The sequence below is a fragment of the Mus caroli genome, chromosome 11 (genome assembly GCF_900094665.2).
Source record: "Mus caroli chromosome 11, CAROLI_EIJ_v1.1, whole genome shotgun sequence".
Classification (NCBI taxonomy): domain Eukaryota; kingdom Metazoa; phylum Chordata; class Mammalia; order Rodentia; family Muridae; genus Mus; species Mus caroli.
This window is the reverse complement of record NC_034580.1, coordinates 66046679-66059533: the sequence shown is the minus strand read 5'-3', so window position 1 is coordinate 66059533 and position 12855 is coordinate 66046679. Positions and strand designations below refer to the sequence as shown.

The 12855-nt window shown below is 43.4% G+C and overlaps 1 protein-coding gene across 2 annotated transcripts in view; it reads left to right on the top strand.

Annotated features, from left to right (window-relative positions):
• The window catches only part of LOC110305614 (NACHT, LRR and PYD domains-containing protein 1a-like), a 143960-nt gene that overhangs the window by 2291 nt on the left and 128814 nt on the right, over positions 1-12855 (top strand). For both annotated transcript variants that reach the window (XM_021177642.1, XM_021177643.1), the window contains exon 2: positions 8572-10237. In XM_021177642.1, the coding sequence (XP_021033301.1) occupies positions 8572-10237 (1666 nt within the window). The remainder of the gene's footprint in view (positions 1-8571; positions 10238-12855) is intronic.

Below are 12855 nucleotides of genomic sequence, written 5' to 3'. Positions count from 1 at the left end.
AAGGAAAGGAAAGGAAAGGAAAGGAAAGGAAAGGAAAGGAAAGGAAAGGAAAGGAAAGGAAAGGAAAGGAAAGGAAAGGAAAGGAAAGGAAAAAGGAAAGGAAAGGAAAAAGGAAAGGAAAGGAAAAAGGAAAGGAAAGGAAAGGAAAGGAAAGGAAAGGAAAGGAAAGGAAAGGAAAGGAAAGGAAAGGAAAGGAAAAGTCCTCAACATGCAATCCCATACCCAACAAAGCTCCTCAAAACTACCAAGCTCAGACCTTGAGTCTTGGAGACATTTTCAGATATTAAAGGAGAAATTAATTGAAATCTAACAAGTCTGGATGCAGAAGAAAAGGTTAACTAGCCTGAGAGCTGTGGATGGGACTTTGAGTCACACACATGTGGCTCTTTCCATGTAAGCTGCACACACACACACACACACACACACACTGTATGGAGAACTGGGACAAGGAACTCAAATGCAAGGCCAGAGCAGCATGGTGGAGTGCTAAGAGTCACAGGCTAGAAATGATCCTCTGGGCTCTGCAGTGCTGAAGTTGCATTTATAGTTGGGGAAACTGGACTCCATGAGGGACAGCAGTGAGCCTAGCCCTACTGGCACCCAGAGCTCAGCTCAGAATCTGAATGGGCACTGAAGATCCTGGGAGTCAGGGAGGTCCTGAAGCTCCAAGAAGGTCTTGTCTATTGAGATGGACATGAGAAGAGGGTATGCTCCTGCCTCAGCTTCAGCCAGTTTCTTCTACTGAGTTCCTCTAATTCCTTTGCACTTACACAGACTACATCCTTGCCTCCTCCTCTTCGTGAGGATCAAAGTTGCCATCTCTCTCCACTGCACAAGGTCTAGAGAGAGGCTCACAGCACATAGACACAGACATAGGGCTGGAACCTAGAACAATCAGTGCCTAAGGAGTGGCTTTCTTCTCCTCCATCCACTGCTGCTCTATGAAAATCCAGCCTACACCCAACCCTTATCTTTCCTTCAAGGTCCATTCTTCCCACCCCATCTTGAGGCTGAGGAACTTCAGTTCTCAATCAGCCTGAGCTACACAGTGAAGTCTATTAAAGCTATTATCCAGGAGTACTAGTGGCTTATCATGGTATTCTGACAGAAGCAGTTTATACAGGAAAGGCTCACAGATCAAGAATGGTTCATCGGGGCACAGAGGCCAGAGCAAGAAGAGAATGACACAGCTGGTCACTAGTGTTTAGTTGGGAAATAGAGACAGATGAACGCTGCTGTTCAGATCAATTTTCCTTTTCATTCAGTCCAAAACTTCAACACTTGGAATGGTGACAACACAGTCAGGGTGGACCTACCTCAGTTAACCTAACCTGTCTCTCACAAACATTCCCAGGGATAATTGTTCTGGGTGCTTCTAGATCCTGTGACATTGACGATTCTCGTCCTGCCATCATCTCACAGGATTGTTGTATGAGTTCAAAGTGTAACTGTCAGAAAGCCTGTGAGAGTTCTGTAACTAGATGCTTCCTCCCGATCCTTTCTCACTGGGAGAGTTTATTCACTCCTTTGCTAATCTTCTCTAGCCCTAACCCACCAGACCATGAGTTTCTAGGCCAATTTACCCAATCTTCCACCTTCAGAGAGGGTGACTGAGGACTAGAAACCTCAATCCAACCCACCACTAGCAATCAAGAAGGAACAAGTTTACCTTTGGCTGAAAGTTTAAACTCACTGCCCAAGTGAGATAAGCTCCTTAAGGTGATACAAAGACATGAGCAGAGTACACAGCAAGAACCCAAGCACCCAAAAGCCCTAAACAGCACCCTACAAATCCTGCCCCTGGAGTCTCACTGTTGGGCCTCACCACTGCTTTCAGGAAACCCTTTGAATTAAATTAGTGTTTTCCACCATGGAAACACTGTTTGGTTTTCTGAGCAGGGAAATGGTAAATCGAAGAACTCATTACCACAGGATTCCTCATCATTCACGTGGCCAGTGGGTTATCAGTGGGATTCCTGAGCATCTCTCATTCCAGGCCCCGTGCCAGGGCTTCACGTACATCTCACTCACACTTGAGACTCACAGTCAAACTTTGAGAGACAGACTACTATTGTTCTACCTTGTGAAAAGTAGAACAAGGCTTAGAGAGGTCATGGCTCACAGTTGATGAACTATAGCTTTGCCTTCACTGTCATGATTCATTAACATTTTTGTCAAAACACATTTCTTAATTAATTGGACTAATTATTTTTACTTTTTATTTATTCTTCTCTCTTAACAACACACTCTGGCTACAGCCCCTCAGACTCCATTCCCCCTAATTCCTTTCTAAACCTCCACAACTCCCTCCCAATCCATTCCTCCTCTATTTCCCCTCAGAGAGGAATAAGCTTCCCAGGAATATCAACTGAACACAGCATAACAAGATGAGATGAAACCAGGCTGACCAAGGAAACCCGGTAGGAAGAACAGGGTTCCAAGAACAGACAATAATCAGACACTGCCTCTCCCACTGTTTGAAGTCCCAGAAAAACACCAGCTAAACAACTATAGCATGTGTGCAGAGGATGAAGCACAGACCCATGCAGGCTCCATGACTGCCACTTTAGTCTGTGTGAGAGCCTGTGAGCTCTGCTTAGTTGACTGTGTTCCACAGGCTGTGATCTTTTGTTGTCTTTAAACCCTCAAACACCTACCATCCTTCATCTCCCTCTTCCAAGGGATTCCTCAAGCTTCACCTAGAAATCCTGCACCTGCAGTCTCACTACTGGGCCAGGGCACTGCTCCAAGGAAGCCCCTGGAATTAAGGGCGGTGTATTTGCCTGTGGGTCTCTGCATCTTCTCTCATCAGCTGCACCAGCAAGACTCTGATGGGGATTGTGCAAGGCACCAATCTCTGAGGACATCAGAATATCATTAGGAATCATTTCATTGACTTTATTGTTATTCAGTCATGTTTGGTTCTACCCTAGGTCTCTGAGCTGTCAAGCTTCCAGTTCCTGGCCATCCAGGCCCTGTTGGCATGGGCTTCCTCTGGTGGCTTTGACCTCAAGTTAGAACAGTAGGATAGCTTATGTGTCAAGGAATTTGTGGCTTGGTTGGTTTCCATTCTCACAACTGGAAGCCTTGCCTGATTACAGAAAATAAATGGTGCAAGCTCCATACTCACCAATACCACAAAGCCAATTAATTCTTCTGTCTTCCTCTCTTCGGCGTCATATCACTCTGATGACTTTGCCATCAGATGTGATGTACATGCCATGGCATTTTTTTCTTGTAGTACTCAGTAACCTCTCTATGCTCTGTATATTTAGTGTTGTAAATATCTGTTATAGGAAGCTGTTTTTCTGGTCCTTTTTATTTGGTATTCCGTGTGCCCCTTGAAGTGTTCCTAGATCCTGGGTAATCACTTTTAGGTATTCCACTTAGGATCAAGCAATCAACAGACATTTAATCTGAATATGAGTCTCTACATTAATTGCTAACCACTGAAGAGAGAAGTTTATCTGGCCAATTTGAGAGAAGCACTAGACTATGAGTATAAACATATTCAGAAAGCAGCCTAACAATATGTCCATTTAGCAAAACAACAGTAATTGGTTCTCCCCTAGGGCCCATGACCTCCTGCACCATGGGCTTTGGGTCATGTTTTCAATATCAAACATTAATTTCCTCCCATGGAATTCAAATATAATCAGAAATTCCTCAACAGTAATAATAGAACCGTTGGTTGCCCTATAACCTCCATGCCACTGTTGCCCCACTGAACATGTCTTCCCTAGTACAGTATTTTAGCATTCAGGGTCACTGCCAGGCAATAGCATTGATGGTTTTTCTCCACTAGTGTCTACATAGCAGCCCCCAGCCCAAGCCAGCATAGAAGAAATTGCATTTCTATTTCAACTTGATTTCTTTAAGTCCTGTAACAAATATATGTTGTGTCTTCAGTAATAGAGTCAAACTCTTGTTCTGTTAGGCTACCAAGAGCAATGGCAACAGGCTATGTTGCTTTTGGAGTCTCTGCTTCCTCCATGACCAGGAACTCTTTAGGAGGTATTACATACTTAGCACTGAGATTTGAATTTAGTAGCTCATGACTTCCGAGGGAAACACCATTCACTCATTGCTCAATAGCCTACATTTATTTAATTTATATTTTTGATTAACTTCAAAGTAGTATGTTCCCATAAGTAACTTTTATACATTGTTAGTTTTCATTAATCCAGTCCCACCCACACCTCTCCTGTCACACAATTCCTATCACTTAAATTTAAATCCCATTTTCACATAGTAAATGTTCTATTCTATCTTTACCTCTCAAGTCCTTTTACCCAACCCATCTCTTGGACTCATTAGAGTTTCCTGACCTCTAGAAACACTCTAAACAAGCTTTATATGTCCCCACTTCTAGGTGAAAAGCTACAGACAATTAATGGCTGCTGAGAGAGAGAGAATCAGTCTTCTCCTGAGATGAGTCCCTCATAGGTTATCCAAACCCAGGTGCTCAACACTACACACATATGCATAACAGAAGCACTTAATGGACTAAGCAGACTGTGTGTGTGTGTGTTTGTGTGTTTGTGTGTGTGTGTGTTTTATTATGTATTTATGTTTGTACAAATAATTAGACAAAAAGGGTTAAATTTGAAATGGAAAGGAGGGACACAGGAGAAATGAAGTGAGACGAGACAAGAGCAGAGATGCTGTAAATGTGTACAAAGGTAAAAAATATTTAAAATTAAACACACAAATCAAAATATATAAAGCTAGGATAAATATATAACAGAAAACTTGTGACATTTGTCTCTTTAGGCAATGGGTTGCCTTGCTAAATAGAATATTTCCCACTTCCATCTACTTTATGTGAGTTTTATTGGCCTTATTTCTTCTCTCTCTCTCTCTCTTTCTCTCTCTCTCTCTCTCACTCGCTCTCTCTCTCTCTCTCTCTCTCTCTCTCTCTCTGTGTGTATGTGTGGGGGGGTGGTATGCATACATATGTAAATGTATGTTTGCCTGTGTGAGGGCATGTATGAGTAGGGAGTCACACCATGCATGTACACATGAGTGCACTAAATTGATGTCAGAAATCTTCAGTTGCTCTCTCTCTCTTTTTTAATTTATTTTTTAATTAGGCATTTTCTTCATTTACATTTCAAATGTTATCCCAAAAGTCCCCCAGACCCTCCCCCCCACTCCTTTACCCACCCACTCCCACTTCTTGGCCCTGGTATTCCCCCGTACTGAGGCATATAAAGTTTGTAAGACCAAGGGGCCTCTCTTCCCAATGATGGCTGACTAGGTCATCTTCTGCTACATATGCAGCTAGAGACACGAGCTTTGGGGGTACTGGTTAGTTCATATTGTTATTCCACCTATAAGGTTGCAGACCCCTTTAGCTCCTTGGGTACTTTCTCTAGCTCCTCTATTGGTGGTCCTGTGTTCCATCCAACAGCTGACTGTGAGCATCCTCTTCTGTGTATACCAGGCCCTGGCATAGCCTCACAAGAGACAGCTATATCAGGGTCCTTTAAGCAAAATCTTGCTGGTGTATGCAATGGTGTCAGCATTTGGAGGATGATTATGGGATGGATCCCCGGGTATGGCAGTCTCTAGATGGTCATCCTTTCATCTCAGCTCCAAACTTTGTCTCTGTAACTCCTTCCATGGGTGTTTTGTTCCCAATTCTAAGAAGTGGCAAAGTGTCCACACTTTTTCATGTGTTTTGCAAATTGTATCTTGTATCTTGGGTATTCTAAGTTTCAGGTGCTTCTCAGCCATTCGGTATTTCTCAGGTGAGAATTCTTTGTTTAGCTCTGAGCCCCATTTTTAATGGGGTTATTTGATTTTCTGGAGTCCACCTTCTTGAGCTCTTTATATATATAGGATATTAGTCCCTTATCTGGTTTAGGATTAGCAAAGATACTTTCCCAATCTGTTGGTGGCCTTTTTGTCTTATTGACAGTGTCTTTTGCCTTACAGAAGCTTTGTAATTTTATGAGGTCCCATTTGTCGATTCTCTATCTTATAGCACAAGTCATTGCTGTTATATTCAGGAAATTTTCCCCTGTGCCCATATCTTCGAGGGTTTTCCCCACTTTCTACTATATAAGTTTCACGGTCTCTGGTTTTATGTGGAGCTCCTTGATCCACTTAGATTTGACCTTAGTACAAGGAGATAGGAATGGATCAATTCGCATTCTTCTACATGATAACTGCCAGTTGTGCCAGCACCATTTGTTGAAAATGCTGCCTTTTTTCCACTGGATGGTTTTTGCTCCCTTGTCAAAGATCAAGTGACTGTAGGTGTGTGGGTTCATTTCTGGGTCTTCAATTCTATTCCATTGGTCTACTTGTCTGTCTCTATACCCGTACCATGCAGTTTTTAATCACAATCGCTCTGTAGTACAGCTTTAAGTCAGGCATGGTGATTCCACCAGAGGTTCTTTTATCATTGATAAGAGTTTTTGCTATCCTAGGTTTTTTTGTTATTCCAGATGAATTTGCAAATTGCCCTTTCTAATTCGTTGAAGAATTGAGCTCAATTGCTCTCTTATTCATGGAGGCAGACCTTTCCATCATCTACATCCAGACCTCATCAATGGAGCAATCCTGGCTAGCCATTTTACCCTGGGGAAGCATCTGTCTTAGCTTTCTGAGCCTGAAAGAACAGGATCTTACATGCTATGGGTCTTTAGCCATAAGTCATGTAGGAGCAGCACCCCAAGCCCTCCCACATGCAGATAAAGTATCCCCAAGCTATGAGACCAAGCCAATGGGAAGTACCTACTGTCAGACCCTGACCCACCCCAAAACTGTATATAAGAATCCTATCCAGGAGTAAAGATGTGTGAGAACTACTCTGTCGTCTGAGAGCTTCTGTCATAAGAGCTGTAATACTGACACCTGGGAAGTGGTATGCTCTCCTGAAACACCACCAGAAGTCCTACCCACACCCCCTCACTCCTCGATGGCTAGTCACCCTCTGGCAGACTCAGCCTGGCCTGACTCAGCACAGGATGATGGATGCAGTGAGCAACTGAGGTGGAGGCAGCTGCAGCAGAGGAGGCAGTGGAAGTGATTTTCCCCTCCCTGCTTACACTCACTCCCTTTTGCCTGAACCCTTGCACCCAGATGGGCCAGAGATCTCTGTGAAAAGCCTCCAGTACACAGTCCCAAAGAAACTTCTATGTGTACATGATGACAGATACATTCCATCTGGAAGGTCTTGGAGAAAGTGCTCTGGGAAGAGCTGGGATCTCTCTTGGCACTTTGAGGAGACATGTCCTGAGTCAGACAGACCTTGCCCACAGACATGAGTGGCAAGCTTGCTGCACTCAGGAGATGTTAGAAGTATTTCTACAGATGACAGTGCAGATCTATACATCCTGATTTCACAGGCAAGTTAGCCCCTGAAGCCTGGTCCTCAAGGGCTTGTGTGAATTAATGCTACACTCAAATTATCACCAACACCTCATCTATGGCAGTACAACCTTGTACTTTGGACAACTAGCATGTATTAAAGAATGAACTTGGATTCTAGTACATGAGGTGTCCTACTGTCTGTCTTATCTTGAGCTCCTTCAAAGTGAAATGGTGAGATGAGATTTGTGTTTGGGTTTGCATATTATAGCTCTGGAGGCTGGGAGTCTAAGATTGAAAACTATGACTACTCAGCTTCAAAAATAGAGTATAAAAAACAAACAGTTACCTACAAGAAAGAAATGATATCCTTTTCCACAACAGTTTCCCCATTCCTAGAAGATAAGTATTGGCCAACTATTAAGGGGCCTGCTCCCATGACTCCAAACACTCACATTAGATCTGTACCCCTTTCTTGTATGTTGGCAACTAAAATTCAGCATAAGTTTCAGAAAGGATGAAGGACATTCAAACATTAGCCACAAACAAGGCTTGTTTTTACCAAAGATATCTGGAAGACAGTATAAAATACAACAGAGATTGCCAGGCCTGGGGACAGGGAACCAAGTCTATATCCTGAACCATGAAGTCTCTGGTATCATAGACCTTCTCATCAGACTCACAGTCTCAGGACTTGCAGAATGATGTTGTAAGGACTGCAATGGTGGGTCCACTAAGATCTGTCAGGAGTAGACATCCACCCCACTGTCTGTAATCTCCCCAACTACTCTATGAACTCCAACAGGGAGAGTCCACAGTCCCCAAATTATAGGTGAGAAAGCTGAGCTCAGTGAAGCTAGTGGATCATCTCATGCGCTGACGACAGAGTTGTACCTGTGAATTCACACTTTAATCTTAGCCTCAAGAGCAAGTCTTGCACAGAGTAAGAAATCAATAAATATCTGAAGTATGAATGAATGTCACACAGAATTATTAGTCACATGAACACTTGAACTAGAATCTTCTACTCTAAACTCACACTTTCTGCACTGAGCTTTTCAGAATATATCAATGCCTATAGCCTGTATGCTATACAGCTTACACAGGTGGCTAACTTAATCCAGATGTTGAAGGATCAAAGAAAGGTAAGAAGGAAGGAAGGTAGAATGGAAAGAAGGTAGGAGGGAAAGATTGTATGAACAGACAACCCTAATATGAACATTTCTCTTAATCTGTCTCTCTTTTATTCAGGGGCAATTCCAAAAGTACACATAAAACAAGAAGGCGAGACTCTGGAGCCCACATTGTCAAGGAAAAGAAAGAATCTGGTCCAAAAGTTAACAAACCTACTACTCTTTGAAAAATTGTGCTCAAGAGGCTCAGAAAACTTGATCAGGAAAAGCTGGTATTCATGTGAAGAAGAAGAAAGAGGACATATGATTGAGATCCAAGACTTATTTGGCCCAAACAGAGGTACCCATAAAAGGCCTCAATTAGTCATAATAGAAGGTGCTGCTGGAATTGGGAAGTCAACACTGGCCAGGCAGGTGAAGAGAGCCTGGAAGGAAGGCCAGCTCTACAGGGATCACTTCCAGCATGTCTTCTTCCTCAGTTGCAGGGAGCTGGCCCAGAATGAGCAGCTGAGTCTGACTGAGCTCATAGCACAAGGCCAGGAAGTGCCCACCGTTCCCATCAGGCAGATCCTGTCTCACCCTGAGGAGCTGCTCTTCATCCTGGATGGCATAGATGAGCCAGCATGGGTCTTGGCAGACCAGAATCCTGAGCTATGTCTGCACTGGAGTCAAAGACAGCCTGTGCACACACTGTTGGGCAGTTTACTAGGGAAATCCATCCTTCCTGGGGCTTCCTTCTTGCTCTCAGCTCGGACCACAGCTCTACAGAAGATCATTCCTTATGTAGGGCAGCCACGTCGGGTGGAAGTCCTGGGGTTCTCTGAGTTTGAACGGAAGAACTATTTCCACAAATATTTTGTGAACGAGAGCAATGCAATTGCTGCTTTTAGATTGGTGTTATCTAACCCAGTGCTCCTGACCCTGTGTGAGGTTCCCTGGGTGTGCTGGTTGGTCTGCACTTGCCTGAAAAAGCAGATGGAGCAGGGTGGAGAGCTGTCCCTGACCTCACAGACGACCACAGCCCTCTGCCTGAAATACCTTTCCCTGACAATCCCAGGGCAGCACATGGGGACCCAGCTCAGAGCCCTCTGCTCACTGGCTGCTGAGGGAATCTGCCAAAGAAGAACCCTGTTCAGTGAAAGCAACCTCTGTAAGCAAGGGTTAGCAGAGGATGCCATTGCCACTTTCCTGAAGATCGGTATCCTTCAAAAGCAGTCCAGCTCTCTGAGCTACAGCTTTGCCCACTTGTGTCTCCAGGAGTTCTTTGCAGCAATGTCTTACATCTTGGAGGATAGTGAAGAAAGATGTGGTGGTATGGAATTCAAAAGAACTGTGGAAACACTGATAGAAGTATATGGAAGACATACCCTGTGTGAGGAACCCACTGTGCACTTTCTATTTGGTCTTGTGAATGCACAGGGAATGAGAGAAATGAAAAAGATCTTTGACTTCAAACTGCCTTTGGGGATAGAGTTGAAGATGCTAAGGAGCACCCTAGGGAACCCACCCTATCAACATCATCTGGGTTTACTCCACTGTCTGTATGAGAGTCAGGAAGAGGTGCTCCTGACATATGTGTTATGTAATCTTCACTTAACAGGGCCTGACAAAAATTACATGGAAGCCACAGTGTCGCAGACAAACGTGAAGCACCTGGTGATACAGACAGACATGGAGCTCATGGTGGTCACTTTCTGCATTCAGTTCTACTGTCACGTGAAGAGTCTTCGGGTGAACATGAAAGGACAGCAGGGACATAAGCTGACAGTTGCCAGTATGGTTCTGTGAGTATGGAGACACAACCCACATGGGAGATCCCATGAACCCACATGTTCTGAGCACCAGCGGCACTCTTAGCTTGTTCCAGGGCAGTGGGGTACAGGTCACTGTCGACATTTAACTGCTGAATCTGACCACTTTTCTCTATTCACCTCTGTGTGCTTGATCATAGGATGGGGCTATGAACTTGTCTCACCCCATGCTTCAGTGAGGAACACCCAGCTTCTCTGATTCAAATCATCTTCACCCTTCACAGGACTCCAATGGTCACAGTTACTGATCTTCCCTCTTAACATACTTTCTCTCTGAGAAACAGCTCATTCCTGAAGGCACTATCCCCTATGTCTATGACAGTGATCTTGGCCTTGAGATCTTTCCCCATCACCTCAGAATGCATAGGTATGAGAATCCCTATGGTTTCACTGCCCAGATAATATCTGTATGTGTCAATGAAGCCAGCCTGGCCCTGGCACTCACCTGAAAGGCTCTCTAACTTTCTGCCAATCCCAGTAACAAGGTAAACTTCTTCCAGGGTTTGATACTACTATGCAGTATGGCTTACTTAGTATCAGTATGTGTTTCTTTCCCTCTACATGATTCATACCATAAATATTCATTAAGTACTTATTTTATACAAGCCTCTACCAATCAGTCAAAAGAGGTGAATACAATTGCTGTACAAAGACCACAGAAACTGTGAGAGAAGACAGCCAACTACTTTAATTACGTGGGGAGTGACTCTTGCAATGATGCAATGATCAGGCACATACCAGGTATCAGGGAAGGGAGTGTTTACTTAAGTGGAGAGATTCTCAGGGGTAGTAATGTTTTATATAAGTCTACTGCTTTTACATGTTGAAACTGTTTCCTAATAATCTGAGCTGGAAGAGCTAGGAATCTTCTCCTTCTTCTATTCCTATTGTAGTACCAGGGAAATGTTAGTGATCCCCCTCCAAAAAGACAAGAGTCAATCTTATGCAACACACAGAAGGGTCTATATTCTATTTGAGCTAGCTCACACACACCCCAATGCACCACTGTCATGCAGGATGGTTTTGGTAGTGAGAGAGCCCCAAATGTCTACTGGGGCCAGGCTTTATAGTAAGCAGCAAGCAGGGAGTACATGTGCAAACATCTAATTGGAAAGATACTGTGGCCTTTAGCATAATTGGCTGGTGCTAGGAGTCATATTATAAACTTAATTTCTGCTTCCCTCTGTATTGGTATAGTGGGTGGGCTTGTAACCTGGGGGTGCAAATTTGTTGGGGGAAAAACCTAGAGACACTGATATTGTTGAGGGTGTAACCTAGAAACACTGGTCTTGTTGGGGATTAGCCTAGAGACTGGATCTGGGCTTGGGATTTGTTAGGGGCCAAGTTGGAAACTACTGTTAGGTACCAGTCTGTTAGTTTCCCTGAATTCAAACTTAGGTCAGGTTCTCTAAAATGGAAGATGAACTTAAAAGATTGGGCATCTCACTATTATTCTTATGCTTTTCATAGCATACAAAATTTCCTGGATGTTCTGTGTCAGAAACTTTTTATTATAACATTTTCTTTGACTGATGTATCAATTTATTCTATAGTATCTTCTACACCTAAGATTCTCTCTTTTATCTCTTGTATTCTGTTGGTGGTGCTTGCATCTATAGTTTCTGTTCTCTTACCTAGGTTTTCCATCTCCAGAATTTCCTCAGTTTGTGTTTTCATTATTGGTTCTATTTCCATTTTCAGGTCTGGAACAGTTTTATTCATATTCTTCACCTGCTTGATTGTATTTTCCTGTATTTTTAAGAGAATTATAAATCCCCCCTTTATAGGCCTCTATCATCTTCCTAAGATTGGATTAAAGGACATTTTCTTGTACTTCAACTGGGTTAGGGTGTCAAGGACTTGCTGTAGTAGGATAGATAGGCTCTGTTGTTGACATATTTCCCTGGCTCTTGTTGATTGTATTCTCTTTTTTTTTTTTTTTCAATTTTTTATTAGATATTTTCTTCATTTACATTTCGAATGCTATCCTGAAATACCCCTATATGGTCCCCCTGCCCTACTCTGCTACTGACCCACTCCCACTTTTGGCCCTGGTGTTCCCCTGTACTGGGGCATATAAAGTTTGCAAGAGCCTCTCTTCCCAATGATGGCCGAATAGACCATCTTCTGCTATATATGCAGCTAGAGACATGAGCTCTGGGGATACCGGTTAGTTCATATTGTTGTTACACCTGTCAGGTTGCAGACCCCTTTAGCTCCTTGGGTACTATCTCCTGTTCCACCATTGGGGGCCTTGTGTTCCATCCAATAGATGACTGTGAGCATCCACTTCTGTATCTGCCAGGTACTGCATAGACAAGAGACAGCTATATCAGGGTACTTTCAGCAAAATCTTGCTGGCATATGCAAAAGTGTCTGCGTTTCATGGCTGATTATGGGATGGATCCTCAGGTGGGGCAGTCTCTGGATAGCCCATCATTTTGTCTCAGCTCCAAACTTGGTCTCTGTAACTCCTTCCATGGGTATTTTGTTGGCTATTCTAAGAAGGAATGAAGTATCCACACGTTGGTCTTCCTTCTTGATTTTTTTTTGTGTTTTGCAAATTGTATCTTGGGTATTCTAAGTTTCTG